Source organism: Papilio machaon, chromosome 26 (assembly GCF_912999745.1).
Source record: "Papilio machaon chromosome 26, ilPapMach1.1, whole genome shotgun sequence".
Classification (NCBI taxonomy): domain Eukaryota; kingdom Metazoa; phylum Arthropoda; class Insecta; order Lepidoptera; family Papilionidae; genus Papilio; species Papilio machaon.
The window spans coordinates 5,837,210-5,864,924 of record NC_060011.1 but is presented as its reverse complement, the minus strand read 5'-3'; the positions used below and the strand labels follow the sequence as shown (position 1 = coordinate 5,864,924).

Genomic DNA, 27,715 nt, shown 5'->3' with positions numbered 1-27,715 from the left:
TCTAATAAACCCTCGGTTGCCGATGAGATCAAAGGGATCACGCCAACTTTTAAGTAATTTGTCAACTTTTGATTTGCACTTTTTACTATATTCCCAAAATATTGTTTTATAAACGTGAAAGCGTCTTAACTCGATGTTTCCCTTTTGTTCCAGATTGAACGATCCAGTTGACATTGAAAACGCCAACATGAATTTCAATTTTATAAAATGTATAAACTTCGTAGTTATTGGTAATTTATTTTTAATCAATATAATCGTCTGTTTTGAAATTAAAGCAAACGAGGAATATGGTTTGTGCCAAGACAGAGAGCTAGCCGTTAGATTCAAGAGAACCGTTCAGACAGACGAGGGCACGGCGACGACTGCCATAAACGAAGACATTGATGGAAAACAATCTGCAAACCAAAGTTTGACACCTATGAATAGTACAGATGAGCCGTGCGTTGGCTCGCCGGAGTTTTGCAATCTAACCAAAGAAGAATATGTGAAGATGTTGCACGAGTACATCTACCCTCAGACGTACGAGTGGGTGCTGATAGGCACGCACTCCGCAGTTTTCGTCATAGGGCTAGTAGGCAATGCGCTGGTCTGCATCGCGGTGTACAGAAACCACACCATGAGAACGGTCACCAACTACTTCATCGTAAACTTGGCGGTCGCCGACTTTATGGTGATATTGTTCTGTCTACCGCCGACTGTACTGTGGGATGTCACTGAGACTTGGTTTCTAGGAGACGCGCTTTGTAAGATACTGCTGTATTTTCAGGTCAGTTTTTACTATTTTCATACTTAATTACATTTATGACTTTTTTGTCCATTGTTGATTATACGTAGTAGTTATATCCGATTAGTTTGGTATTTTTGCTGTGTATTAGTTATAGGTAGGTATTTGTAGAGGTAACATCATCAATCATCACTTAGAAATAGTATTACGCACACTCAGCGCCTACGCCTTGTATCCTTTGTTGACGCTCTCTTGGCTTCTTTTTTTCTTTTCTTTTCACTTTAATATTAAAATATTAAAGTGAAAAGAGACATCAATTATTAAAATAATTAAGTGTATTTGTAGGGCGAAAACTACGTTCATTTTTTCAACCAACAGCAAAGACAACCAACAACAAAGATACTTGTAACCACATAGACTTGTCTTCTTTGACGTGAAATGACGTGAAACTATATTAAAACAAATATATATTAATGTAAATTTTGATTCAGCATAGCTAATTTAAAGCAAACTTATCACAACTAAGTCCACACAATATATAATTGATAGACAATAAAGCAGGTGTGAAGGCTCAGTCAAACATTGGCTGCGCGTCATAACGGCCGTGCTAAAGAATGCTGCATATTTTCGAATATTTTGAGCAGATTTGTACGAAATGTAAATATATGTTGAGCTCGAGCCTCATCATCACTAAAATAAACGGATACAAACATAAACAATGTCGATGGTAATCCATAATTTGTTTATATTCAGTAAACGAGAACGATTTTGTAGCGAGTGGTGTTTGCGCTCTTTAATGTGATAAAATCAACAATTCGCCAATATTAGGGAGTTTGTAACGCAATAACACATTAAGACCAGCTTATATCCACGCAAACTTATATCGAATTTAAATTTAAAACTTCCATCCGTTCAAGGATTGTTTACATGTTTTGTACGTAACAAAAATATCAATGTAACAGGCGGTCTCAATACTCGCCAATGTTTCTTGTTATCAATCGACAAAAGCTTAAGCTCTTAGAATGTAAAAATATATAGGTGGTAGGTATCACTTCCCCATAACACTTTTATACCAAAAACTAATTGTGTTTTAAAAATTATAACTTTACCTCAAGAGACCATTGTCCAATTTCTGTTCCAAGATGGTTACATTAGCTATGTGTGTGTGCAGTCTGTGTCAGTGACGGTGTCTGTGCTGACGCTGACGTTCATCTCGCTGGATCGCTGGTACGCCGTCTGCTTCCCGCTCGAGTTCAAGTCAACAACGGGCCGCGCCACCACTGCCATACTCATCATATGGACCGTCTCTCTCCTTTTTAGTAAGCATACGCTTGTCATAACTAGTATTGAATACCGCGGGACACAAACATAAGTATTCGTACAATCGTTATTGTTGTGTAACGTGTGTACGATGTCAGATGCACCCGAGCTGGCGGTACTGACGACGGTGCAGACGGTGCCGCTGCGCTTTGGGTTGCGGCTGCTGGTGCAGTGCATGCCCACCTGGTCTGCCACCAGCGACCTCGTCTGGCACGTCATTAAGGTCCTCTTCATCTACACGTGAGTACCGATTTTCAATTGTCAATACGCGTGGCATTGGCCGATGAAGTCAATAGTTATGAAAACATCTCAGTAGGATCTGGCACAGGTGTTGACTGGATGACACCGATCTTCGGCCAGTCATTGTAGATGCTTACTTCCAGTTGTGAACATCGAATGGCTACAAATAATGATAAGTTAGTTTCGGGTTTGATCTAGTTTATTTACACGTGAGTACAGATTTAGTTTGGTCCACATAAATTTATATCGATAATGGAAGTCGTTAAGTTTCTGACGTTGATTTGGCGGCGATGGATTTATTTAAGCCATGCTCAATGAAAGCATGTAATGTCTCGCCCCGATTCCCGTGTCCCGAACACATGTGTTCCCTTTTCATTTGGTTGTATAAGTCGAAGTATAATGACCGTACAATATATACGGATTACTGTCTTAAGCTTGTGATTATAAACTCTGAAAACAAATGAAAGTTTGAAAGTCGTTTACATTGACCGATCATTTTATTAATCGTTAGCCCGTGTGCGGGGACATGCCGCGTACTGTATATTATATATACTAATGAAACTGCGCCCTTAGAGAATTGTGTTATGTATGTCAGGATCCCTCTGCTGGTGATGACGGTGGCGTATCGACAGATCGTGCGAGTGCTGTGGCGCGCAGACAACGTGCCGGGACAGGCGGAGACTGTAAAACTCGCCTCCGCTGAGCAAAGTAAGCCAACCCTGCTAAATACAAACGGTACTAGGTAATAAATCTTCTATATTTTGTTATTAATACAACATTTACAAAAAAATCTTCAACACAATAAAACTTTGTTTTTTCCTTTTTTATCTCACTTTTTCACTACATTTTTCTTCTTTTTCTTTTTTTTCTATTTTTCAAACTTTCTTTTGCTAAGAGGTAAGTATTTGATTACATAATCCTCAACACTTTTGTATTTAAACATCAACAAACATAATTACAATGAGTTACTGATGTATTTTCATTTTTACCAGACTCGTAAATACTAAATGATTGACTTCGTACAATTTTATGAATATTTGTATTTGTATTGTGTCAAAAACAAAATCCAATGTAAATTTTAAACCAACAAAACACATCATCACCGATTGCGAAGCCATTCTTAACAATGTTCTTAATCTTAAGGGTATTCTAGAGATTTGTTTCAAATTAAAAGTTATCCAGAATTAATGAAATGTGTTCGTAGTAAAGTAAAAATCAAATACAAATAGCGATGTAAAACGCAATGTTTATACAAAACATTTCGATGTGGATGGTGTCGATTGGTTACCGTTGTAAAATATTGCTCCGTACGAGTGAATTGGCAACAGGTAAATGAGCTCGCGGATTCCAAGCTACTGACTCGATCATTATTATTAGTTAATTTAAATGTTATACTGTAGTTATAAATGTTTTGTATTAATTCCATTTATTAATAACAAAAATTTGACATAGTTAAACCACAATAGTTTTGTGATACGACACGTGAAAGAATTTATCAAATCGGTTCAGGGATTTCGGAACCTATTCAATGCAAACATACATTAAACTACCAAAGCTTTCTTGTTTATAATAATAATATAGATAAATACTAGCAATGGTACAGATATTAACGTATTAGACTTTCTGTGTACCGAACTTATGAAATATTATTTAGATGTCGGACAACAACGCGAATACCCGTGGCTTTCTGAGTCCAAAATCTCAGTTTAAAACATATTGCTTTTTCTGTGCTGTCAAAGATAACGATATGTTTTATGCAGAGATATTGGACTAAGAAACCCACGATACGAGAGTCAAGCTGAGAGCTTGTGACTTTCTTTTGTTTGTGATAATATTGTGTTTTGTTGATGAGTTCTTATCTATGAGGGACCTTATGTATTCCATTGATTTATTTTATTTAAAATCTTTGATTTCATATGAAGTGATTGATGAAACTTGTATATTGTTGTAATCAAATTTAACAAAAATGTGGTCGGTAGCGACAACTTGCCACCGCCCCCCCCCCGCGCCCCCGCCCCGTAAACCTACTCATTAGTCAATGTACAGATTAAAGTACACAAGAAATAAATATGACAAGTAAATGTGACACAAGAAATAAGGGGAAGAGCATTTGGTGGCAAGGCAAATGCAAGATGTGCTTTGAAGTAGCGTAGTCTTACGTAATGAAAGCTACGGATTTCGACACTCGGCGCCGGCATCGTAATTGAAGCGGCGGCGCGGCGGTGTTGTAGAGCGCGGCCATGGGTTGTACTTTCGTTGTCTAATAGCTATAATTAACAATGTTACAGCCGCGATATGTCTTGTTACGTATGCTTTCATTTTGCGAAAATAACTACAAAGTGGAATTGACGACCGGATTGAATCAGTATACATAGGTCACATCATTTATACACACTCATATATTTAAAAACATACTTAGCCGCGAAAAATATTATCCCCTGAAATTGGCGCAAACTAATACTTAGTATTATATACTTATAACAGTGAATTTCTTATTTTTATCCTCAATTACTATCGGCAAACGACGATTGACGTAAATTATCGATAATGTTCGGCGACAATGCTTTCACAAATTGCAAATAATGGCGAGAGATTTTATCTTTCGTTTACACAAAATGTCTTGCTTAAACGTCGATCGAAATTGTTTGCGTTGTTATAATCTATTCACGCAACGACTGTTAAAAGTTCTGTTTCATGTGAAAAAGTTGTGTTTTGTGACTTAAATAATCGACTCTTACTTGTATACACGTTGTGCAGTAATCGGTAACGACACATCTTCAAGCGGTGCGGACTAACGAAGGTATTTTTAGCTGCGAACAAACTGTGGTCTGTGTATACACATACATATGTGTATATACATACTTCGACGGCTGATAGCTTGAATTGAAGGTTCCGATACCAACTGCTTGAAGCAGTCCGTGTATAAAGCATGTATGGTTTGCTTGACAGGTCAGCTACGGTCGCGGCGCAAGGCGGCTAAGATGCTAGTGGCTGTCGTCGCCATGTTCGCTGTCTGCTACTTCCCAGTGCATCTGCTCTCTGTACTCAGGTCTATATTATGCTATTATTCATTTAATACCTCAAAAAGTAGGTATCGCTTGTTTGTGTATGGTCTAATTGGTTGGTAATTGGGAGCTTAAACAGAAATCGAGCAGACATTGGGCCTGGATTTAACATAATTTAAAAAAAATCGCAAAATAATATTTCATTAGTTGGTAACTATATTTACATTAGTAAATACGGTAAGTTAGCGGAGTATGATGGCGTGGGTCGTAACTAACGATGGCGTAATTTGTTGTAACTAAATTTAATTCACATCTCAACTTGAAACAAGTCAAACAAAAATTATCAAGTTAAGTCTTATTTTGTAAGTCACCCTTAGTGTGTACTTTATTAAGGGTCCGTTGAGAGTCGAGAAATCTGAGCACCAAACTGTTAAATACTAATAATGCTTCATTTCAATGTCAATATTGTATTTTAACTGTGAAAAATCTCTTATTATTTAATTAGTCGTGTTGTGTGTGCGCGCCACGCGACGCTCGACGGTAAGTCTGCAACTGAGACCCCTGTATCCACATCATTACTTTTGTAAATACTAAATATGTTAATTAATTCTCAAACTTTAACCACGTTATGTTCCAGGCCTCAGTTTTGTTACGTGTATTTCAGAAATAAATACTAAAATGTTAATATGTTGAATGGTGAATGTTAGATAGATAGATAGATAAAGCCTTTATTCACTGACAGTTACACTTTACAATATTTATAACTTATTTTCTAAGAATACTTTACACATAGAATTTGTATAAGCAATATTTGGACAGTTTTAGTATTCCGCATCCAGTTGCGTGTCAGGATGTCCTTCGACATAGGCTTCCCCTAGTTTCTTCCACACCTCTCTATCGCGAGCTAATCTACTCCATCCTTTTGGGAGGTCATCTTCCCATCTTTTTATTTGTCGTCCTCTTTGCCTTTTCCCTTCTCTGGAATACCAATCTATGATGTCTTTAGTCCATTTTCTTTTGTTTGTCCTAATGATGTGCCCTGTCCAATTCCACTTAAGTTTTTTAATATTTTTTTTTCATTTATCTTAGTTTTTTCTCTTATTGTTACATTTCTCCATCTGTCTTGTAGCTTTATGATAAGCATGCTTCGTTCCATATGCCGTTGACAGTTTGCAAGTTTTAAGTTATTTTTGACTGTGGAAGGCCAAGTTTGACATCCGTATGTAAGGCATGGGAGAACGCATGTATTATATATTTTGGTTTTGATTGATATCGGCATAGACCTGTTTTTAACGATTTCTTTCAGAGATCAATGGTGAATGTTATCTATATATATAAAAGAAAGTCGTGTTAGTTACACCATTTATAACTCAAGAACGGCTGAATCGATTTGACTGAAAATTGGTGGGCAGGTAGCTTAGAACCAGGAATAGGACATAGGATAATTTTTACCCCGTTTTCTTTTTTTTTTTTTTTTATTCCGCGCGGACGGAGTCGCGGGAAAAAGCTAGTATGTTTATAAATATTATCCTTTCACGGCTGAGCCATTTGTAATCCAAGATAGCATTTTTAATTCTTATTTAATTTCATTTTTAATTCATTTGCTTTAATTTAAAACGATCTAAAGTTCGCGAGAGCAATCTATAAACCTGATAAAAGATCGAATAGAAGTATGTAATAGATACATTGTAATAGATATTTGTATCTCCTCATATACCCAACGTAATTAAAACAATAATTGGAATTATATTACGTATAGCAAATTACTATTTGCTCTCAACATATTGTGATATTCTCGAGTACTTTTATTGATAAAAGTTATAAGTTAACTCTAGTACAGTCCTTCCTTTCCGCTAATATATTAATTTGATCACAAGACAGAAAAAAAAAACAAACTAATAGTCAAACATATTAACATATGATAAAGCCTATATCGCAATTTGTAATAAGTAAATAATTATTGTTCAAACATTTTTATTCATAGAATATATTACGAATATAAAACTTTTAATATTAGGTAGCACATGAATAATATAATAAGTAAAAGTGAGTTGTTGTGTCTCAAGTCGCAAGTTCAACGACCTCTCATATCCTATGTAAATATAATAAAGTAATAAAATCTTATAACTCAACTATTTTATTGCCTTTAATACAATAACACTGCCTCTTATGTATTTATTTTATTATTAGCTGTCGCCCGTGACTCCGTCCGCGCGGAAATAACAAGAAACGTAATAAATTTTACCAAAATCCATTGAGCCGTTCCGGAGATACCTTCAAACAAACATCCACCCATACATCCATCCATCCATCTAAACTTTTGCATTTATAATATTAGTAAGATTGACTTTCTTCCAGTGCTAAAGGTCTATCGATAATCATGAGAACTTGTAATAGTTTGTTTGCAGCTTTTTAATAAGTTTCTGGCGTATTTCTCTCATTAATTATCACGTGGGGGATGACGTCGTCCATCAATTCAGTTAAATGCTTTATTCTTTTTGAGCTAAGTAAAATATTGTGACATTCTTGTGTGACCGATGATTTGATAAAATCTGATCGTAATTTCTATTTTTAACCAACGGAGTTTGAATTAAAAATTGCCCTGTACGTAAACAAGCAGTGCTCAGAACATTGGTGTGTTACTCAATCCGTGTGCTCAGAGCAAACAGAATCAGTAGCAGTTGCGTGATAATTTATGTGTCGCGCCTCCTCACCACCTCGACACCTCGACCCCGCGACGCCGCGACACCTTGCCGTATGACTCAACGTTTGCTTTATTTTGAAATTCCATAATTAGACACTTATCGCATTTTAATTAAATATAGCAATATATATCTTTTAATCTATTTCCCCTGCTCTAACTTATGTGCGTGACCTAAGTTGTGAGACTGTGGTACAATGTGTGGTCATGTCATGTCAGGTACACGCTGGACATGGAGCAGAGCGATGTGGTGACGTGCGTGGCGCTGCTCTCTCACGTCATGTGCTACGCCAACTCGGCCATCAACCCCCTCATATATAACTTCATGAGCGGTCAGTACTCTACTCACACTATACTCACAATGTCTGCCCCAATGTGGTTTTCTAAAACCAAAGCGGTATTCTTTCTCGTAGTGTCATATGTAGCCTACATCAGTCGGTCGGGCTCATTAATTTGTTATTCATTAATTACAAGTTACGGTTCCTAATAGTAAGTAATCGCTAGGTAGTAGTTACTTTGGCTCCTGACAGCTGGCTTACGTTTACAGTATACACTGATATTCTAACAACATCGTGTTTCAGGCAAGTACCGGCGTGAGTTCCGGCGCGCGTTCTGTTGCTCTGCGCGGGAGCACGAGGCGCTGACCAGCTCGAGCCGCTCGCGTTCAGCGTCCCGCACCGCTTCGCGCAACAAGCGGCTCGCCGGCGGGTACCTGTGCCACCCCGCAGCTCCAGCTGCCGGGAACGTCTACAGGAACACCTACATGTCCTAGATGTATACGTATATAGTATATAGGTATAATATACAGCGAAATGTTACCGTAAAAGTTATAATATAGCACGTATGTTTGTAGTTATGACAAGTTATAGATATAATTGCATTGTGAAATTCAAACGCTATTTCGTCCTCGAATGTTCTTCAATATTAGATAGATAACGAGTTCGGACATCGATAAATCATATTCAGCTATGTTACAAATATGGTTTGTAAATAGATCGGTAACGACATAATAAAAAAGCGGTTCAAAAACTTTAAACATTATGAAATGTATTTTATAATATTATATTAATATTTGAAATTGCTGTATAACTAGTATTGAAAGTAGCGATTGTAACGACAGTTTAACTTTACTTACCTACTGTGGTTTCTGAGACCAAAATTCCCGTTTAAAACATATTGTTATCTCTGTTTTGTCAAAGATGAATGACAGGGATGACGATATCTTTATACAGATATATTGGTCTCAGAAACCCACGGTTATTATAATGTATTGTGTATAAAGTGTTATAATTGTCCATCGTAAAGTTAACACATTTGTTAACATTTAAATTTTATTAAATTAGATTCATAAGAACTCGTAGTACTTGTGTGGTTTTCGGACGATTATATAAAACTTGTTATTGAGAAGAATTTAGACATGTAACAATCGACACCTCACACATTGATTATAAAGATTTCATACCCAATATTAGAAAATATACTGAAAATGCTGTGAATGAATATTTTGAAGTTTTGAAGAATTTATATTATAGTGTTCTTAGGTATGCGAGAATTTATTATAATTTGTGGTCGCCAATTTTTCAAAATTCGACCATAATTCGTAACGAAAGAATTTTTTATTAGTGCGAGCGAAGAGAGCCCCCTGTATACTTTAAACCTATATACCTAATATCTCTTAATGTTTAAAGTTTTGTGATACACTTTACTAAAAAACTATTACACTTTCTCCTTCAGATTCTCTGGCGCAGTTATTTCAATTTATTTCTACACGTGTTATCTTACGAAGTCTATTTTATATCAAAAATACATATAAGATTTTATTTTATTACAATTTTATTGTACATCTAACGCCATCTATTAGAAAATTATAAAACCAATAAGATATGTACATTTAAATTTAAACCAATAAGAAATCATACATTTAAAAGACATAATTTTTTAATTTATAATTTATAAAATTGATGTTGACATTATAAATTACATTTGGGATAACAATGGGATACAATTTCCGTCCGTTATCATCGTATTGTGAGTGAAGACGTGCAAAAGTTTATTTCTTTGTAATTATACGTATTGTTTATATCCGAGTTTCACTTCTATTTCAGAAGATAGGTTAAATCTTATTTATAACCTCATCAGATTTTTATCACTTTATATTTCAGGTTTTATTCTTCTATGATACTAATTACAAACTAGAGTAATGTTTAAAATTAGATACGTAATCGTTTTGAGACATCTAAAATGTATGTTTTGTATGGATGGTATAATTCGTGCAAAATATCTTCCGTCGTAGAAAATGTTATAAAATGTGTATTTGTATATATTGATGTATTTTTAGAATTTGTGTTTTTATATTAAATAGTCAGAAATCTTTCTGTTTTTTTATTTTGTTGCAAAATAGCGTCAACCTGTTACGCAGGAAGTTAGATTTAGCAAACATTGAATGAAACGTCGTTCAATACAAGGCTAAGAGATGGCGCTGCCATCGCTATCACTGCAATTTTGTTTTATAAAACTCGTCAACAATGTAACACAATAAAGCCTTTGAGTGAAACATTGACCGAAGTTCTAAAATTATTCGAAAAACAAACTTGTTTGGTTCTTCATTACAATTTGAAAATTGTAATAAAATATATTTGTAGTGAGTGAATCAGCGAAAGGCAAAAACAAGAACCAACGAAGCAAAGAAAATTAAGTCATTAAACCAACTCTAAAAACCTCACCGCGCCATCTATTATGGAATGGCAGAAGCGTGTCACCGCTTTCGAATAATTAAAAACTTATTTCTGTACGTGTTATTTTTAAACCAAAAGGTGGCGATTAAACCATAAACATTTTTGATGTCTATAATTTTTTATGAGTATTTGAAAAAAAAATACATATTGCAATAGTAAAGTAAATAATAAGTATAATATGTGTGTATTTTAAAATTTCACGATGTTTTTCGAAAGAAATCTTTAAATATAAGAAATTCGTTTCATATTAACATATAGGTACGTTTTAAAGTAATAATTTTCAATTACTATTGAGATAATTTATTTACTAGCTATCGTCCGCGACTCTGTCCGCGCCGAATTAAAAAAACTTAATAAGTAGCCTATGTGTTCTTACAGACTATGTGTTACATCTGTGTCAAATTTCATCAAGATCCGTTGAGCCGTTCCGGAGATACATTCATCCATCGATCCATCCATCTATAATACAACATTCGCATTTATAATATTAGTAAGATTGAGAGATTGTAGAGACATAAATGTACTGTCACATTTATTTGTAAGCAGCAGTTATTTTCACTGTTATTTAAAATACGTTCTTTTGTCTTGATAATGAAGACTTTGCTGTTCTTGTCTCTCCTAAAGCAGGATCTCAAATGCTTTAAATTAAACATGAGCACGACTAAAACAGAAAATGGAATGCTTCAAACTTCATGGAATTCTTTCCTTTCGTGGAAAAAAATATTCGAACTTCGAACAGAAATAAATAAAAAACCAAAACTAATAACTTAAATTAACAACAAATTGGTGTATTGTTCTCCGTCTTAGCAAACAGGTTTATCATAATTAATTCACGTTCCAAAGACGGTTCCCGTCAGCGCACCAAATTAATTATGTATCGTGAGGACAAGCCACAAACATACTGATGTAGTGTAATCATTACTCGCATCGTGAAACAAACAACATTTGTATTATACACATAATATATGTACGTCTTTCATTCAACTCAACTATAACTCTCTGCAGATTGTGGGGAATATTAGGATTGATGTTATACTTGAATTGGATATTAAATATTTAGTGAACTTCGACAATTTCCACAAGTACCTGCTTACAGTACTTATATTACAGTAAATAACTTCGACTGAAAATAGATTGGAGACGTCAAGAAAAGTCGTATTCGACCTCTCGAAACGGGTTTCATATAAGATTTTATGATTTAAGATAGTTAGTATTTATAGGTCATAAGTGGATAGATTAAGAACTCGCTTAACATAATTAGATTCAAAACCAAAATTATTTCTTTGCAGGAACGAAATAAAAATGACTGGAATATATTTAAACAACATTTATTACAGTCATATGAAATTGTCATCGTCAAAGTTGATCTCCCTAAGTTTCCAGTGGAAGTCGCGTGTGACGGCGTCGAGCCAGGCGCTGATGTCGGGCGCCGCCACCAGGTTGACGAAGCTAGCCCCGCTTCCGTCGTCCGCTCCGCAGCCAGCCGCGCGCCAAGACGACACCACGCCCCAAAGCACGCCACGCAGCACCACCGGCGCGCCCGCATCCCGCTGCACACACACACACCCTTCACATACCAGCACTGGAGACTGCTCAAGACTTTCGATGGTGGACATTGGCATCAGACAATAAGACATTATATTAGATCTCGAAGCCAAAGTTCGAGTCTGGATGTCGTCCGTAAACATCCAACGAACTGCACGAATGTTTACGTGAGATACTGATGAGTTTCGTCCACTGAGATGACAGTTGTTATGCGCTCACCCTGCAGGGGTCGGAGTCGGCGAGCGGGTCGAGGCAGAGCAGGCCAGCGCTGGCGTTGAGGCCCAGCTCTTGCTGCTCCCGCTGGCAGTCGGCCGCGCTGCGCGGGTGCACCTGCTGCACCTGCAGGTTGCGCGCGCGCCGGATTGTCTCCAGTGACTCGTGAACGTTGTCGCTGTTGGCCTTCGGGTTCTGCAAATAACAGGCGATATTAGTATTGGTGGGAGCTGTCAAAGAATTTCGACCATGGATATCGCTAAAACGTTCATAATAGTTTACTGGTCTAGGCGTATGAATTGTATTTGGCTATTCAAAACTAAATACTAAATAAAGTACTGACGGCGTAGTGCGGTGCCCAGGCGGTAACAGTGAAGTGGGCGGCGGTGACGGGGCGCAGTTTGCGCTGCAGACGCACGGGGCGCGCGGTGGGTGAGGGCCGCGCTGGCACGGACAGCCGCAGCAGTGCGGTATCGTACTCGGGTCGGCGGTCGTCGAAGTACGGGTGGATGCGAAGGTACTTAACGGGCACCAAAGTACCGCCCTTCTTGTAGTTGACGCTGCCCAGCCGCACGCGCAGCAGCCGCACAGAGTCGCGCACTCTGCACGCAAATGGCATGTGTTACTTGTATCTTACCTAGCGGAGGCATATTGTAATAACTATATTGTTGGTAAGAGGTGTTTCTCTTTCCATTAATGTTTTAACATAATGAAAATAATTTTCAATTGAAACACAATAATCCCTTAACACATTTCTTTTATGTTTCATAGATTACCCGAAAAAAAGTTATTTTATTATTGATTAAAATCTCGACAAGTGGAAATTACATAGATAAGTATGTCGCATTTGTAATATATATCTGATCCGTTCAGTTTTAGCGCAAACTGAGTCCTCTCGACCTCAGCTAATCGCGTCGGTTACGAAGGTTGAAAGTCGCAGGGCGTAGGGCCGGGTTAAGGCTAGTGATCCTGTTGCCATGTACATAATTAGGTCAAGTAACAAATTAGGTGCTTATTATACACAGAGTACTGACTTAAACAGATTTATCTCAAAATACAGTTACATAGTTTCAATGTTTTGTACTTGAAATTAACTTAAGATACGTTGTAGAAATTTATGTGTGGTTTCTTTCGAAATTGTTTGAAATTAATTTTCTTTGTGTACTCATCGTGCGTTGTTTCAGACGATGGACATCAACGTTTGTAACACAATAGCTGACATTGTGTCGCGATGGTATTAGGTGAGATGAGACCGCGCGATACCTACAGGTACAGTCCGTCGGCGGCGGTGAGTATCCAGTTGTCTTTGATCATGGCGCCGGCGCTGAGGTAGCTGGTCATCTTGAGCACGGCCGCCACGTAGGGATAGTGTTTCTTGTCGGTGACGGTGTTTCGGTCGAGCAGCGCCGCGTAAGCGTCCTCGTCACTGAGCGCCGACTGAGCGCGTACCTGCGCCACCTGCGCCACATGCGACACGTGCAGGAACAATATTAGGAGTACATTCGCGCTTTTATAATGTCCAATCATTGCTACGACTTGCATACTACTGACTTTATGTGGATGAGGTAATGTGTTGTTGCTGGAGTTTTCTAAATAAAACGTGAACTTGTTTTGTAAATAGTGTTAAGTTGTAGATGATTATCGGCTTCGTTTGTTTCGTTCCGTAACATTTTGTTGCAGATATTTTTGCAGGTGAGCATTAGTTAGCAAATCCTGTTGATGTCGGTTTGTTAGATGTCAGAGATGTTTCACTGCCGGAGATAGCAGTTCTCTGAAGGATTACTTAAATTATCTACGTGTAATCAAGATGAAGATAAGTTCAGTATAAAAATTAAACTTGTAATAAAATGAATTTTTACCAATTAAACATTTATTTCTTAAGCATATGAAATAAAAAATGTTACCTTGAAGTAAATTTCGTTACAGACATAATTTTTCAGATTTCATCGAAAGTTCAAGTTAAGTGGGATTAAATTATGTTTGGCAATGTAGTAGAAAGAGGTTCCCCCTCCCCCTCCTTTCCCGCACCCCTCTCACGCCCCGCATTCCCCTTTGTTCTTAGTTAAAAGCTTCGTTATTGGCTGAAAGCCTATCGACTTCAAACCGACTTCACTCTAATACAATCATAAAGCAATTATATAGGAAATAAGACGTTAAAAACTTTTCCATTTAAAAATATATTCGCAATCAATGCAATTTGTCTTCGTCTCAGGAGTACTGGGAGTATCTTTTAAAGGGAGTTGAGTATGTATCCCATGCGGTACTAACCTCATGAGGGAGAGGGATGCTAAAGCTCTATTTCTCACCAACGTTCTTAATGTGGTACTTACTTGACAAAATAGACTTCAATGGTAGCAATTGATTTTTACAGAAAGGTACGTAATAAAAGTCATTTGATGTGTACAAAATAAGTATATATCATAATTGCCAAAGCGGCACTCGGCGCGCGCGCATCTGTCGCTCAATGTGTCGCACACTGCGCCCCCTGGCGGCGGGCGGCGAGCTCAGCGCGTACACGCCGGCCAGCGTGTTGACGCCCGCGTACATGTACAGCAGGTTGTACACGCCCACGTACTCCTCAATGTGCTGCAAGCTCAGTGTGTGCGCCAGCCTTATCACCTGAGTGTACACGTACACTACCGTCATAGCCCTTACTCGGATCTGAAATGTAAAGTTATTTTGCTTATGTGAACATGATTAATTTACGGTCGCCATTATATATACTGACGGAAATTAATTTAATAAAATGCCAATAACGGTAATTATAGTACATAGTAGGTATAGTGCGTACCTCCACATTGAGAATGTCGACCAGTATGAGCGTGGGCAAGGCCCAGAGCATGCCGTAAGCGGCCACGAGCACTGCGAGCGCGGCTTGGGGCGCCCAGCGCAGTGACGTCACCGGCAGCCCCGCCTGCGTGTACACCGCCAGCGTGCCCATTGACAACACCATCACTCCGCACGCTCCCGTTAGCACGTACTAGTAAAGACATGGTTTTACAGTTGTTACAATGTGATGAAAAACTAGACTAAATACCTCCATATGTAAGATAAATGTTGTTGAAGTTCATTGGAACGGTTATGGATGACTGTATTTTCGAAATATTACTCTTTACACCGAATCTATAAATTAAGTTTTTTTAAGTTGATGTCTTGTTATATGTTAGTAAAGCTGTTACCTTTCTCTCAAAGAAGTGAGCGAGTACTACAGTGCACGCGGCGCCGGCCAGCAACGCCAGTGGCACGAGCAGCCGCCGGGGGTCGACGTCGTCGCCCAGCCCCGCCAGCGTCTTCTCTGGTTGCAAGAAGATTGCGCTGCCGCTTAGCACCAAAGTAGTGTTTAACACTAATCCTATCTTTATTTCGTCCCTGTATATATTGTTCTTCACTGAAAACACTCGGTCATGTATCGAAATAATAGAAAGAAGGATAAATAATTATAACGCTCGTCAATTCATAGATTACATAGATCAACTTACGTATTTGAAATAGGGTTAGTTTTCCATTTGCATTAGCCCTATCACTCTCTTCCTTTAACTTTGTAATATCATCAACAACGAGAGAGTCGTCACTGTTTGAACATATTAATTTCGCAGCAACCACTCTAGCATCCTGTGAGGGTCAAAATATTACATTTAAAGCTCATACGTCATGCTCTAGCGAGATCAGGAAAGTACAATGTTATTCCATGGGATCAGCAAAATATATGGAAAAATCGTTTCAATGTTTATAAAATTAAAATCTATCAGGATTTTTCTTAAAAATGAAGAATGCAGACATGTTTAAGAAATTACAGTAAAATTAACGACACATGAATACTGACCTCAATCTTGTCAGCTTTAACCAAGTACGCCGGACTCTCTGGGATGAGAAAGACGATGAAAAGTTCCAAGGCGACAAGCCCGAGCACCAGAAACAGCATCTGGTCGAAGGTGAGGAGCAGCTTCATAGCGTTGCCAAGTGATGTCATGGGCATCATGAGAGCAAGTGTGACGCCCCGCACCGCGTCGCCGCTGATCTCCCGCACATAGACCGGTAGCACGAGGAACAGGCCACCTGTTGCCGCACCAGCCACAGCCGCGTGCACCAATACGCTCAACTCCGACGTCGAGAACAGCAGGGGCACACTCGTCATCTGCAATTGGAAAGACAAACTAACTTATTTAACTGATGTTTAAATGACTTTCTCCGTTTTAATAGTTTCCGTTTATACTCTTACTAAGCTACAGCTAAGTGATAAATGAAGCAATTCAGTGTCTTTCAATTGACCATAAAGCAAATGTACGTAAGAATGTGTAAATTAAGATATTTAAGTTCTTATCAACAACCCCTAATATCAGAGGCTTCATAATTCCTGTAGGTTTTTATTCTAAGAATAATTTTGAATTATCCTTACCCCTTGCAACAGCACTAATATATAAATGCCTATTCTCCTGCCATGCCTGTCGATGAGGAGGCCATGTGCGGGCGCGGAGATCAGCGCAGCCAGTAGGAAGGTAACATCGGTCCATGGCACGCCCGCTGCCACTATAACTGGAGCGAGGTGCGAGGTGGCACTCAGCAAGTCGTTTTCTACTCCATGTGTCATGAATGGAATGCTGACTGGAATAATTATAAAAATACCTTTGTTAGGTATTGATATGAGGTCTATTAAGAATCAATAACGAGAGTCGTTTGCCTTCGAAGGTATAAAGTTTACGGAATAAAGTAAACCTATACATTTGACTTATTTTTCTTTCAATTAATTGATCAAATCCACATCCTGAGTACTGGATGAATCTTGGAGGGAAAAAAAGAAAAGGGAAGAAGAAGATGGATCACTAGTCATAGAAAATTAGAAATATTGAATATAGCATTGAATAATTTGACATTTATTAGTGTTTTTCGCATCGTACATTACTAGCAGAGTTATTATTCGTCCTTGTAGCATAACGTCTTGATATGAACTCAATTGGTCGCCAGCGCCGGTTGGCGCCAATTACATTGGCCGGGACCTGTGGCCGTAATTCACCAACATGTCTTGTAACTAAACGTGTATGTAGAAGATAATCTCGTGCATAATAAGTGTATTGTGTTGAAAGTAATGTTTTGGAATATTTATAGACAATTTTCATGAGACTATGAGGTGTTTGTTCGTGCGCAAACTTGCACGATTTACACATACTAGTTATACTCATAAAACAGTTGATAAAATTAAACGGTAGGCATTTTTGTAAACATAGTTGATATTACCCGTAGTAATTATATAGGTCTATTTTGTTTAAGTCAAATCTGTATGTACGGTGCACTTATAAAGCTTATCAGAAGTATATTGATAATCATTTTGTTGTTCAATTAAAATTGACAGTTGATTAAAAATAAAACAGATAGCACCACTCACCGAATACAGATATTAAATATCGTTTCCAAACAACAAACTTCTTTTGACCGTGGTCCTTATTTTCAGTGATAGTATAGACCATTGTACCATTGCGCTCGCGCACACTCACACTCACCTCGGCCGCTCACCGCGACTGCGACAACTCAACTACGTCTCACACCGAACACGCGCGCTCTTATCAATACAAACTTAATTCTTACCGTCATAAACATAAAAATGTTTATTGCATCACAAGACAATTATTGTCACAGTTAATACGGTGTAATCCAGTGAACGGGTCTCAGGTATTTGCTCAGTGCTTATTGCTCGGTAGCTACGTGAGGAAACACACAAAATATACTGACTAATAAATATCACTAAAGTTAAGCATTGTAAATGCTAAATTATCAATGTGATTGTTACATTTTAACATATGATTGACTTAACTGATCGTCATGTAACTTTGACGAGTTTTTTGTGGACTACATAAGGATGTACTAAATAAGTTACAAGCACACAGCATAGCAGACAATATTTTACGTTTAGATAACAAAAAATAAAAATTAGTGGCAGTTTTAATCCAAAGTTATACCGGAATTAAAAACAAAATGTTATGAAAGAGGAAAAAAAATAGTACGCGAGGGAGACCGTCGGAAATCTCTAGTATTCAGTTTAGATGTTGACATAGAACAATAGGAGGTGAGTAGTGTACGATGACGTCACAGTACGTGATAGGTGCGTCGAGAACAAAACTGACGATAACCTTAGTATTTTTATAGAAAGGACGATATTAAGATTACCCGAATCCGAAGAACATGCGTGTGTAGATTTGTGATTTTGTAATCTCTGCCTACCTGTAAGTGTTACGGGCGTGAGTTTTGTTGTTGTTTCGCATTGTGTTATATTAGATCCGAGAATAAGCCTTCTTATTTGGTACAACTGCTGGCAGTAATTGAATTAACCTTGTATTTGCCCACTCAGGTCGGCAACGCTAGTGTCCGGGCACTAGTTGTGTAGTTTGCAATTTGTCGTTGACTACATCAAGCTTCGCTGTTTTTCAATACACGTCAACTACATATAATATGTGGATGTGCTGTAGCACCCTGCAGCACCCTGTAGGGTGTAGTAATAGTCAACATACACTGCGAGGTGTTAATGTTGAGGATTATTCTCTACCCACGTACAGTCACAATGCGCGTGGATTGACTTCGGTAGCTGCGCTGCTACTGGTTTATTTATTCATAAGAGATATCTTACTAATATTACAAATGCGAATGTTTGGATGGATGTTTGTGGATGTTGTAGAAGATATCTCCAGAACGGATCTCGATGAAATTTGGCACAGATGTAGAACATGGAACTGGTAGAACACATAGGCTACTTATTAAGTTTTTTTTTAATCTACACGGAGGTACTCGCGGGCGACACCTCGTATTTAATATATTTAACACTAAAGAGCGCAATGTTCTGCTATGTCGCTTGATTAACTAATAAAAACCATGTTGTTTATTTTGGAAGGGAATTGGCATCACTTATATCTGGACGTATGAAAACTTGAAACATACCTGTAGTAAACTAAACACATTATGTTAAATGTTCTATAGATTATATTTTGATAAATGCGAATAGCTGAATCTGTTCTAAAAGGTCAAAGAATAATATTGGAAAATAAGGGCTATTGAATAACATTGTTATTTATGTCGTTTGTGTCATCAAAAAAGGTCGATTTACAAAAGCAACTCTTTTCATCAAAATAATCGTGTTAATTTTTCGTCGCAGAGCATATTGTGAAAAAATTGTGTGAGCGCTGTAATTTAATAGACTTGTCGGTGAAAATATTGACAAGCTGTCAGTTGACGACGTCACATGAATTGCTGAGGGTCGGAGCTGGTTGGAAATAAAATATACACACATTCGGGAAGCGGATTTTAAAAACATGTCACCCTGATTACATCGCAATCATGAGTACAGAATAAGACAAAATTTAACACTTTTTGAGATATGTATTATGTAGGATTTTTTATATTATGTATGTGTATTTTTTTAATTCACATGAGCTTAGCATCTTTAATTCATTGTTGAATTTCCTTGTAATATTTCTTCGAAGTTGTGGCAAAAAGATTTTCTAAAGCTCGCAGGATAATGTATTTGTTGAAGCTTGTAAGGCGCAGGACGCGGGTATGTTTCCGGGGGCTGGAGCGGGCGCATTCAAAGGGAAATATGTTTGATCCTTGGATCCTTGGGAATTCTTGGGATGAGTCTAATATACCAATTAAAAGTAACATATCAAATATTTAACTTACAAATATTATATTCCTCAAAAAATGTTTACCTAGGAGGCCTAATTTTAGTCCCCAATCTCTTTCCACCCTTTTCTCATAAGGAAAGGATGGGAGGGGGGAGAGGATTTAACAGATAGAGGGACGCATAGGACGGGTAAATATCTTCTTTCTGTACATCCCTCAATTGATGATAGGAAACCCATCTACAATTGCGGATGTCTATGGGCAGCAGTCGCTTCGCTGTTTCGACGAGAATTTGAACTCGTCGAAACAGCGAATTTTGAACAGCAGTCGATTGCTCGTTTGCCATGTTATGATATAAAAAAAGGTTTATTCTTGATAAAGCTTCATTCTTTCGAATTTATAAGGAATTTAAACGGGACTTTTCACTGTTATAACAACTATAAATTAATGCCTGTTTTTCAATCAATGTGTTTTATTCAGGTGTTTTGACAACGGAAACATTGATTCAGTTGTGTTTTGAGACGAACAATTACATAATTAGAATGTTAAATGAAATAAGGAAGTTGTTATGATTCTCTATGTCCAGGAGTCGGGTTACTTTGCTGCTGCGAAGGAAAATATTTACAATGTTCTCGTAAAATATAAACTACATCCATCGTTATTGGCTTAAAAATATTTAATGATTATCACTTAAACTTAATTTAGGTAATATAATATTATATCTATATATATAAAAGAAAGTCGTGTTAGTTACACTATTTATAACTCAAGAACGGCTGAATCTATTTGACTGAAAATTGGTGGGCAGGTAGCTTAGAACCAGGAAACGGATATAGGATAATTTTTACCCCGTTTTCTATTTTTATTCCGCGCGGACGGAGTCGCGGGTAAAAGCTAGTTTACAATAAACTTTATTAAAGTTGTCTTTATCATTGAAGTGCGTAGATTTAAATACGCTTTAAAAAGTATGTACCAACTTTGCAAGTTCATGTCGTAAGTAGATTATTTGATTTTCAATAGGAAACGACAAGCAATTAAATTTTAAAGCATTTCTATACAAAATGTACGCATTTATGATTAATAATTCAAAATTTCTCTTAATGAATCGTGTTTAGATCGGAAAGCAATTTGGAAGTTTTGCAATTACATCGAAATGTTTCGTTTATATTTTAAAGTAATTTACAGTTTGTAACTAGTAGAACTCTTCTGTTATAACCTCCATATTTACTTTATTTATTTTAATTTAATGCCGACAAAATAATCTGTTTATGGACGTTATATTAAATATCTGAATTCCACAGTTCCAAACTGAGAACAACTTTTGTTCTCAGTTTGGAACATTGTTGTCGAGTAACGTAAGTTACAGCAATTTGATCTAAATTAAATTAGCAGGTCGCTAGGCAGGAGGACATGACGATGTATTCTACTACTCACATAACGTGTAACTTAACTGTTTTAAGTTATTTTTGACTTAGATATCGAAATTAATGAGACTTTGAGGCGTTAATAAGCGTTAACATGGCAGTTTTTTTTTTCGTTTTAGTTTATAAGCCGGTCGCATTAATTTTTTATACCACTACAAAAAGGGAAGGATTTTTCAATTCTTCTGAACATCTTTATTTATTTTTTAAGAAGAGTATATTCAATAAAATAAAAACATGAAATAAAAACGATTTTGAACTCTCCAAAGTTATAAATTATTTTTCAAGTTCATTGTCAAAAAACTAAATTACAAAAAAGAATGGTAACAGTTTCGTGACAATGAAGGTTTGTGCAAAGTTTTAATTTGAACATTTGTATAAATTGCGATTTAATCCGGACTCAAACGTCGGCCATAGCCATGGCGGAGCGGAGCGCGACTTCTCAACTTACATTACTTCTTGACAAATTATTACAATTCATTATTCTTAAACAGAAACCGCAATTTGTAGAAATTTACTCATGGAATTGAAGTTTGAAGTTTGAGATGATCGACTACTGTTTAAAATCTGAGCAAACATTGTTTGTAGATATTGAAGTAGTACCCTGCTTCACACATCTTCACATGAACACTCACACAGTCTGTGTCTACACCAGTATCTTACATCAATGGCAAACTTTTATCACGATATAAAAGCAATCATAAAACCACATGATCTGTTTCCGCATTATATTCTTTTAATATTTCCTTGCAAACGAAATACAATAAAGTATTGTTTATAGTCCTGCCGCCCCGCTCGCCGCCCCTCTCGCCGCCCCTCTTGCCGCCCCGCTCCCCGCCCCGCTCGCCGCCCCTCTCGCCGCCCCTCTCGCCGCCCCGCTCCCCGCCCCGCTCCCCGCCCCGCTCCCCGCCCCGCTCCCCGCCCCGCTCCCCGCCCCGCTCCCCGCCCGAATGCCGGCTTAGCGGCAGTTATATTTAACTGCTAATGGACGCTAATTCACCTTTAATGTTCACCTTGTTCTTATTACAGATGAACCGAGCACTAATTGGATTACCCTAACTCTCTTACTCATCTTACTGTCCGCGTGATGAATTTTAGAGATTTTCAACAGAATAAATCTTTAAAAAAAGATAACAATAATGTACGGGTTTTCAATAAAAGCTATTGCTGACGTGAGCGATTTGTCTTGCGTGTATCACCCCCCCCCGCCCCCCGCGGCCGCTTTGACGAGCAAAAGATATCGCTTTTAATACGCGGACTTTTGTCAACGTCGTGTCGTGTTGTGAAATGCTTCGGAATTTTCTTGGAATTTTTCACCTTAAAGCTTAACAAATGGGAACATGTTTGTTCAAGTTGCTCCTCGAATAGAGTGATATATGTTGTAAATAAAATTAGAAGACTTTAATAGACTCTAATTTTTTTTCTAAAAAAAAAAAATAAGCAAATAATAATCATGTAAAATTATAAGCAAAACAGTACTAATTTAATAAATATGCGACAGAAACTGCCTGCCAGAACTAGGAAAGAGAACACAAATGACACATTTCCATTATTTTCTGATAGGCGTTTGCGTTTAATAACGCGATATTTTGCGAGATAAATCGAAGTATTTTAAGACAAGTTTATTAGTTATGTTAATTTTTTAACTTTAAATGCACAAACTAGTAGTGTGCCGTGACTTCCTTAGCGCAAAATTTTAAAATCTATTCTGTAATATTCAGTATACATCAGCTTTCATTGAAAGTCCCGATAAAATCGGCTTATTCATTTAGAGACATAGGACCGACAGACGGACGGACACAAAATATTATTTTATTTCGATATTACATTCATACTCCAATTTTTATGAACTGTATAGATGATCCACATTACAGATACGAAGAGGCTAATGACTTAATATAATTATTAGGCAATCAAAAGAAGAATTAAATCAAGACGCTGAGCGTAACATAATGTGAGTGAGTGAACTGAGTACTGTCTGAGATCTCCTCAACTTGTCATGATGATCGCTCATAAAACTTGGAACACACTTAAGTTAATGACTTGCGCACTCCCGGTACTGTTACTCTATTCAACCTAAAAAATACACTACTTTACGCTAAAATTATTTAATTTTATAGAAGTATACATTACTGAAAACTATATAAATGTGTATAAATCTAGCTTAATATTAAAATATCTTTAAACAAACATCAATTCTTACAGTTTTTGATGTATTAAGTAATCAATCTTCCTGTTTTAAGCTTAGTTTTTTTAACAGTCTTGTTTATACTACAAAAAAAGTTGTAGTTTTTTTAAAACGCACGCATTGGCTCCTAAGTTATCTCCTTTTAGTGTCAAATGTGGTGACGGTAATGCGAAATCAATTTAACAGTAAAACAATAATGGTGTCCGTCACATTGGTCCCGGCGTCGAATAGATATTTGATGAGTTTTATCTTGTTAGTTAACTCTCACAGAGATAACGTTTTGTGTTTCATTAATATTGTTTCACTCGTATTATAATTTCAGAGAATCTTTTTTTACCTTTTCTATTTTATAGCTTTTTAGATATAAACTGTTTTCATTTTAAAATCTTATACTAATATTTTTATTTTATTTATTTATTTATTTCGTGTAACATTGGGTAACACATATTGGGGAAAAAATATTACATTAATTTTAGGAAAAATATATACGACAGACAGCAATAAAACAGTTTTATGCTAATCTTATTTAAAGAAAAGTAAAATATGTAGAAATAAAATGTTATTCTGTATGTGTATGTTAGTAAGTGTGTAAAGATGCGCATTTTCGTATTAAAATTTGATTGTTTTTAGTTAAAGCGACATTTGAAATGAGTAAGAAGTAAATATGTTTTCTGAAGTAAAGTAAGTAAAGTACAGAGCTCGTGGGAATGAGCTTCTTTTTCGACTGCACTCCACAAATTGAGATGTCACAACTTATTTATTTTATTCCATTCGCTTTATTTTAAAGAAAATATAAACATTTTTGAATTCAATTTATTTTATGCTGTGCGATATGCTTTAGAATAATTCTGAAACCGTATTACAATTCGAAATCGTTTTCATACGAAACAACTGAACGATGTTGTTTCATTTTCATATTCGAGTAAAAGAAAGTGGCTGTTAAATATTATCGTATTACTTTTTCATATTTTTATGATACCTTTGTTAATCAGCGGCGGGCGGCGGCGGGCGGCGGCGGGCGGCGGCGGGCGGCGACGGGCGGCGGCGGGCGGCGGCGGGCGGCGGCGGGCGGCGGCGGCAGGCAATATCTCTGTTTTACAACGCCGCGGTCGCGTCGCAAACCTGAATATTATATATACATATTTACATAAGATTAATTGCCTCATAGTATTGTACACAACACATTAATTTTATTGACATTCAAAGCTGGTGGATAGCAAAATAAGTAGAGCTTATAAACCGACAAGCTTATAAACAGATGACAAAAATTTTCAATATTATCAAAAATCATCAACTCCCTGGTCTTATCCCACTGACGTGGTGTAGGTGCACAAGATTTTACAATCTTTAAAGTTTTGGCTTTAATTTTATCGGCCGCCCGTCTACCTGTCGCCAATCCTACTTGGGAAGACCTTATCGAAAAACTGTACAGATCTATATTATAATATTGATCATCTTAACTTACCTTGTACCTTATTTTTTTGTAACCAATTTTGACTGGAATTAAAAATATTAGAAAATTAAAAAAATCTTAGACATTTAATTATTTAAACCTCATCTACTTTTGAGTCGAGGAAGTGAGCAAACATTATTCAGGCTTAAGCACACTTTATTATCTTAAGTAAGCTTCAAAGAACATGTATATTTCATGATAACATCTTTATTTAGGACATCTTAAAAAATATCATCACATTTTTGTCCCCCGGGCAATTACTGAGTGCGGACGCGGTGCTTCAATTATGAATTCGGCCAGTAATTGGACACACCATTATTTTTCACAATTTCATAAATGTATGCTTCATTAATATTACTTTTAAAAACTGCGCGTCAATTTGTCTGGTTACTATGATTCAGGAGTTTAAAATCCAAAGTCTTAAGCCGACTACTCACGCTTGGTAAACAACGGCGAATAGCGAACACCGAACAACAAACATGAACGTGTGAATAGGTGTTCGCTGTTTGTGCCAGTGATCGGCGACAGTGTTGGTTTTCCTACACAAATCAAAGTATTTTGAACAATGATTTTGCCAATTTGGAATAAATTAACAAGTTCGCCTATTTGTGTTCGGTGTTTGTGATCGGTATTTGGCAAGTGTTTGGTATTTGTGACTGTTTGTAGCAAACACCAAACTTTACTCGGTGTAAAATGACAGTTTATTGATTGTTAAGGCTTAACTCTGCAATAGAAATGGTCACGGAATTTTGTAAAATATACAATTAATGTAAGAGTAAATCAAGTATATACTAACTAAAAATATAAAACATCCTGGCCTGGGGGACTTCAATCGGTTTCCTTATTAAATCACTTTCTAATGTGCGCAAAGAAATTAGTTACGTATTTATCCGAAATATGGCGAGGAATTTTATATTTCTGATCGGGCTATAGTATGAAGATGTTTTTTGTTTCTTGGCTTATTTTAATTTAAATAAGTAAAAGAAAAAGAACATTAACTTTTAATATTAAACTTAGGATTTATTATTACAAAAACGCATACGACGAACTTAAAACAAGGAATATTTATTTCAGTAAAATTCATCAATAATAAATTCATCGTCCTAAAATAACTTGTGGCTGTTTTTTACAATTAATAATTTAGCGTTTGACCACGATTCCACCTGATGTAAAGTGATGTATATACGTAGATGATACTCGCCATTTTAATGAAACAGAATATATAATGCCACCTTGCCGTTCATTTAATTATCTTGTCCAGTAAAAATGTACGAAGAATTTATTTATCCGTCGCTCGGTAACCGGCGAGTGTAAATACTTCCCCGACTCACGTGTCTTAATTTCTCTACGGTTGGCTTGTATATGTTCTCTCAGTTACTTTAATTTATTTAAAATCGTAACTTGCTATTACTATCTTATTTATTTACCTCTAAATATACTAATACTGTATAGCAATGGCCTGCCTGTCGCAATCCTAAGTAGGGTTGGCGACAGGCAGGCGGCCGGCCGTAAAAACTTAAGCTAAAACTTTAACGTTTATAAAACCTTGTGTGCTGACCTTACGTGAGTAGGAAAAGGCCCGAGATAATAATCGTGAATCAAATTTTCATTGTAAAGTTTCACATTTTATTGACATATGAAAAATCTCTACGATTTATTTAACACTTTTTAATGAATTAGAGGTTGTTTTATTGCTTTTCTTGTTTGTATGGGTTGCATGTGTTTGTATGCATGAACGGTATTTGTTCAGGATCTTTTTAATAAAAGCTTCGTCGTTGACAATAGGAACAATATCGTCCAAAATCACGCAATAACGTGATAATGTACACAAAGACGCCTCTACAACAATTATTGATTGAATAATTAAAATTTACATACTAGCTTTTGCCAACGAGTCCGACCGCTCGGAATTAAAAAAAACTTAATAAATAGCCTATGTGTTTTTTCAGACTATGTTCAACATCTGTGACAAATTTCATCCAGATCCGTTGAGCCATCCATCTAAACATTCACATTTATTATATTAGTAATAAGTAAGATAAGATTTATTTATTTTGGTAATTGTTTTTGATTTTACTAATGTTATGATTAAAACACATTCGGTTAACTTTGCGTGAAGGAAAATCAATACATTATCTATGTCCTTGGTTCTATATTATCAAAGTATATTTTATAATAAACTTAAAATTGCAAAGGCAGTATTATAGGGGAAACATATAAGTTCATAAACTATTTCATACATAGCAAACGATATAAAGGACTTAAGAACTATGCGGGTGTTATCCACACAACATTAGTCGTACTTAGGACGAGATAGGAGGCCCTTACCTGTGCGTCATATATCAAACCTTTTTGCTTCCGTACTATTGCAGTCACGTAAATCAATTTGGGGATAGTAATATAAAGTAAAAGCAAACCGTTTGTTCACATGTAATGTCACCTGACCTGGCACTTGGCGGATTTAATAAAAGTTGTCTATAGTGCCTTTCGTTACTTGAAAGTAAATATATGACATACTACCTCTTAACTTAATTTTATAGTGTTAGGACTGTTGAGGGTAGCCAC

General features: G+C 36.7%; 3 protein-coding genes across 3 annotated transcripts; 1 reads left to right on the top strand and 2 right to left on the bottom strand.

Moving 5' to 3' along the window:
• Positions 1-159: 159 nt before the first annotated feature.
• LOC106708787 (orexin/Hypocretin receptor type 1) lies at positions 160-9,006 on the top strand. Its single transcript, XM_014500346.2, has 7 exons — positions 160-766; positions 1,896-2,043; positions 2,143-2,284; positions 2,880-2,992; positions 5,234-5,333; positions 8,210-8,322; positions 8,572-9,006. The coding sequence occupies exons 1-7, from the start codon at positions 188-190 to the stop codon at positions 8,760-8,762; spliced, it is 1,386 nt and encodes a 461-aa protein (XP_014355832.2). The 5' UTR covers positions 160-187; the 3' UTR covers positions 8,763-9,006.
• A 3,056-nt stretch (positions 9,007-12,062) lies between these two features.
• LOC106708701 (trypsin iota) lies at positions 12,063-14,174 on the bottom strand. Its single transcript, XM_014500243.2, has 4 exons — positions 13,751-14,174; positions 12,827-13,085; positions 12,490-12,678; positions 12,063-12,275 (listed from the first exon to the last, which is right to left on the bottom strand). The coding sequence occupies exons 1-4, from the start codon at positions 14,023-14,025 to the stop codon at positions 12,063-12,065; spliced, it is 936 nt and encodes a 311-aa protein (XP_014355729.2). The 5' UTR covers positions 14,026-14,174.
• A 354-nt stretch (positions 14,175-14,528) lies between these two features.
• Positions 14,529-18,021, bottom strand: LOC106708767 (facilitated trehalose transporter Tret1). Its single transcript, XM_014500323.2, has 7 exons — positions 17,864-18,021; positions 16,880-17,085; positions 16,307-16,618; positions 15,963-16,095; positions 15,663-15,871; positions 15,275-15,463; positions 14,529-15,144 (listed from the first exon to the last, which is right to left on the bottom strand). Exons 1-7 carry the CDS (start codon positions 17,943-17,945, stop codon positions 14,902-14,904), a joined length of 1,374 nt encoding a protein of 457 aa, XP_014355809.2. The 5' UTR covers positions 17,946-18,021; the 3' UTR covers positions 14,529-14,901.
• Between the last annotated feature and the right edge of the window lie 9,694 nt (positions 18,022-27,715).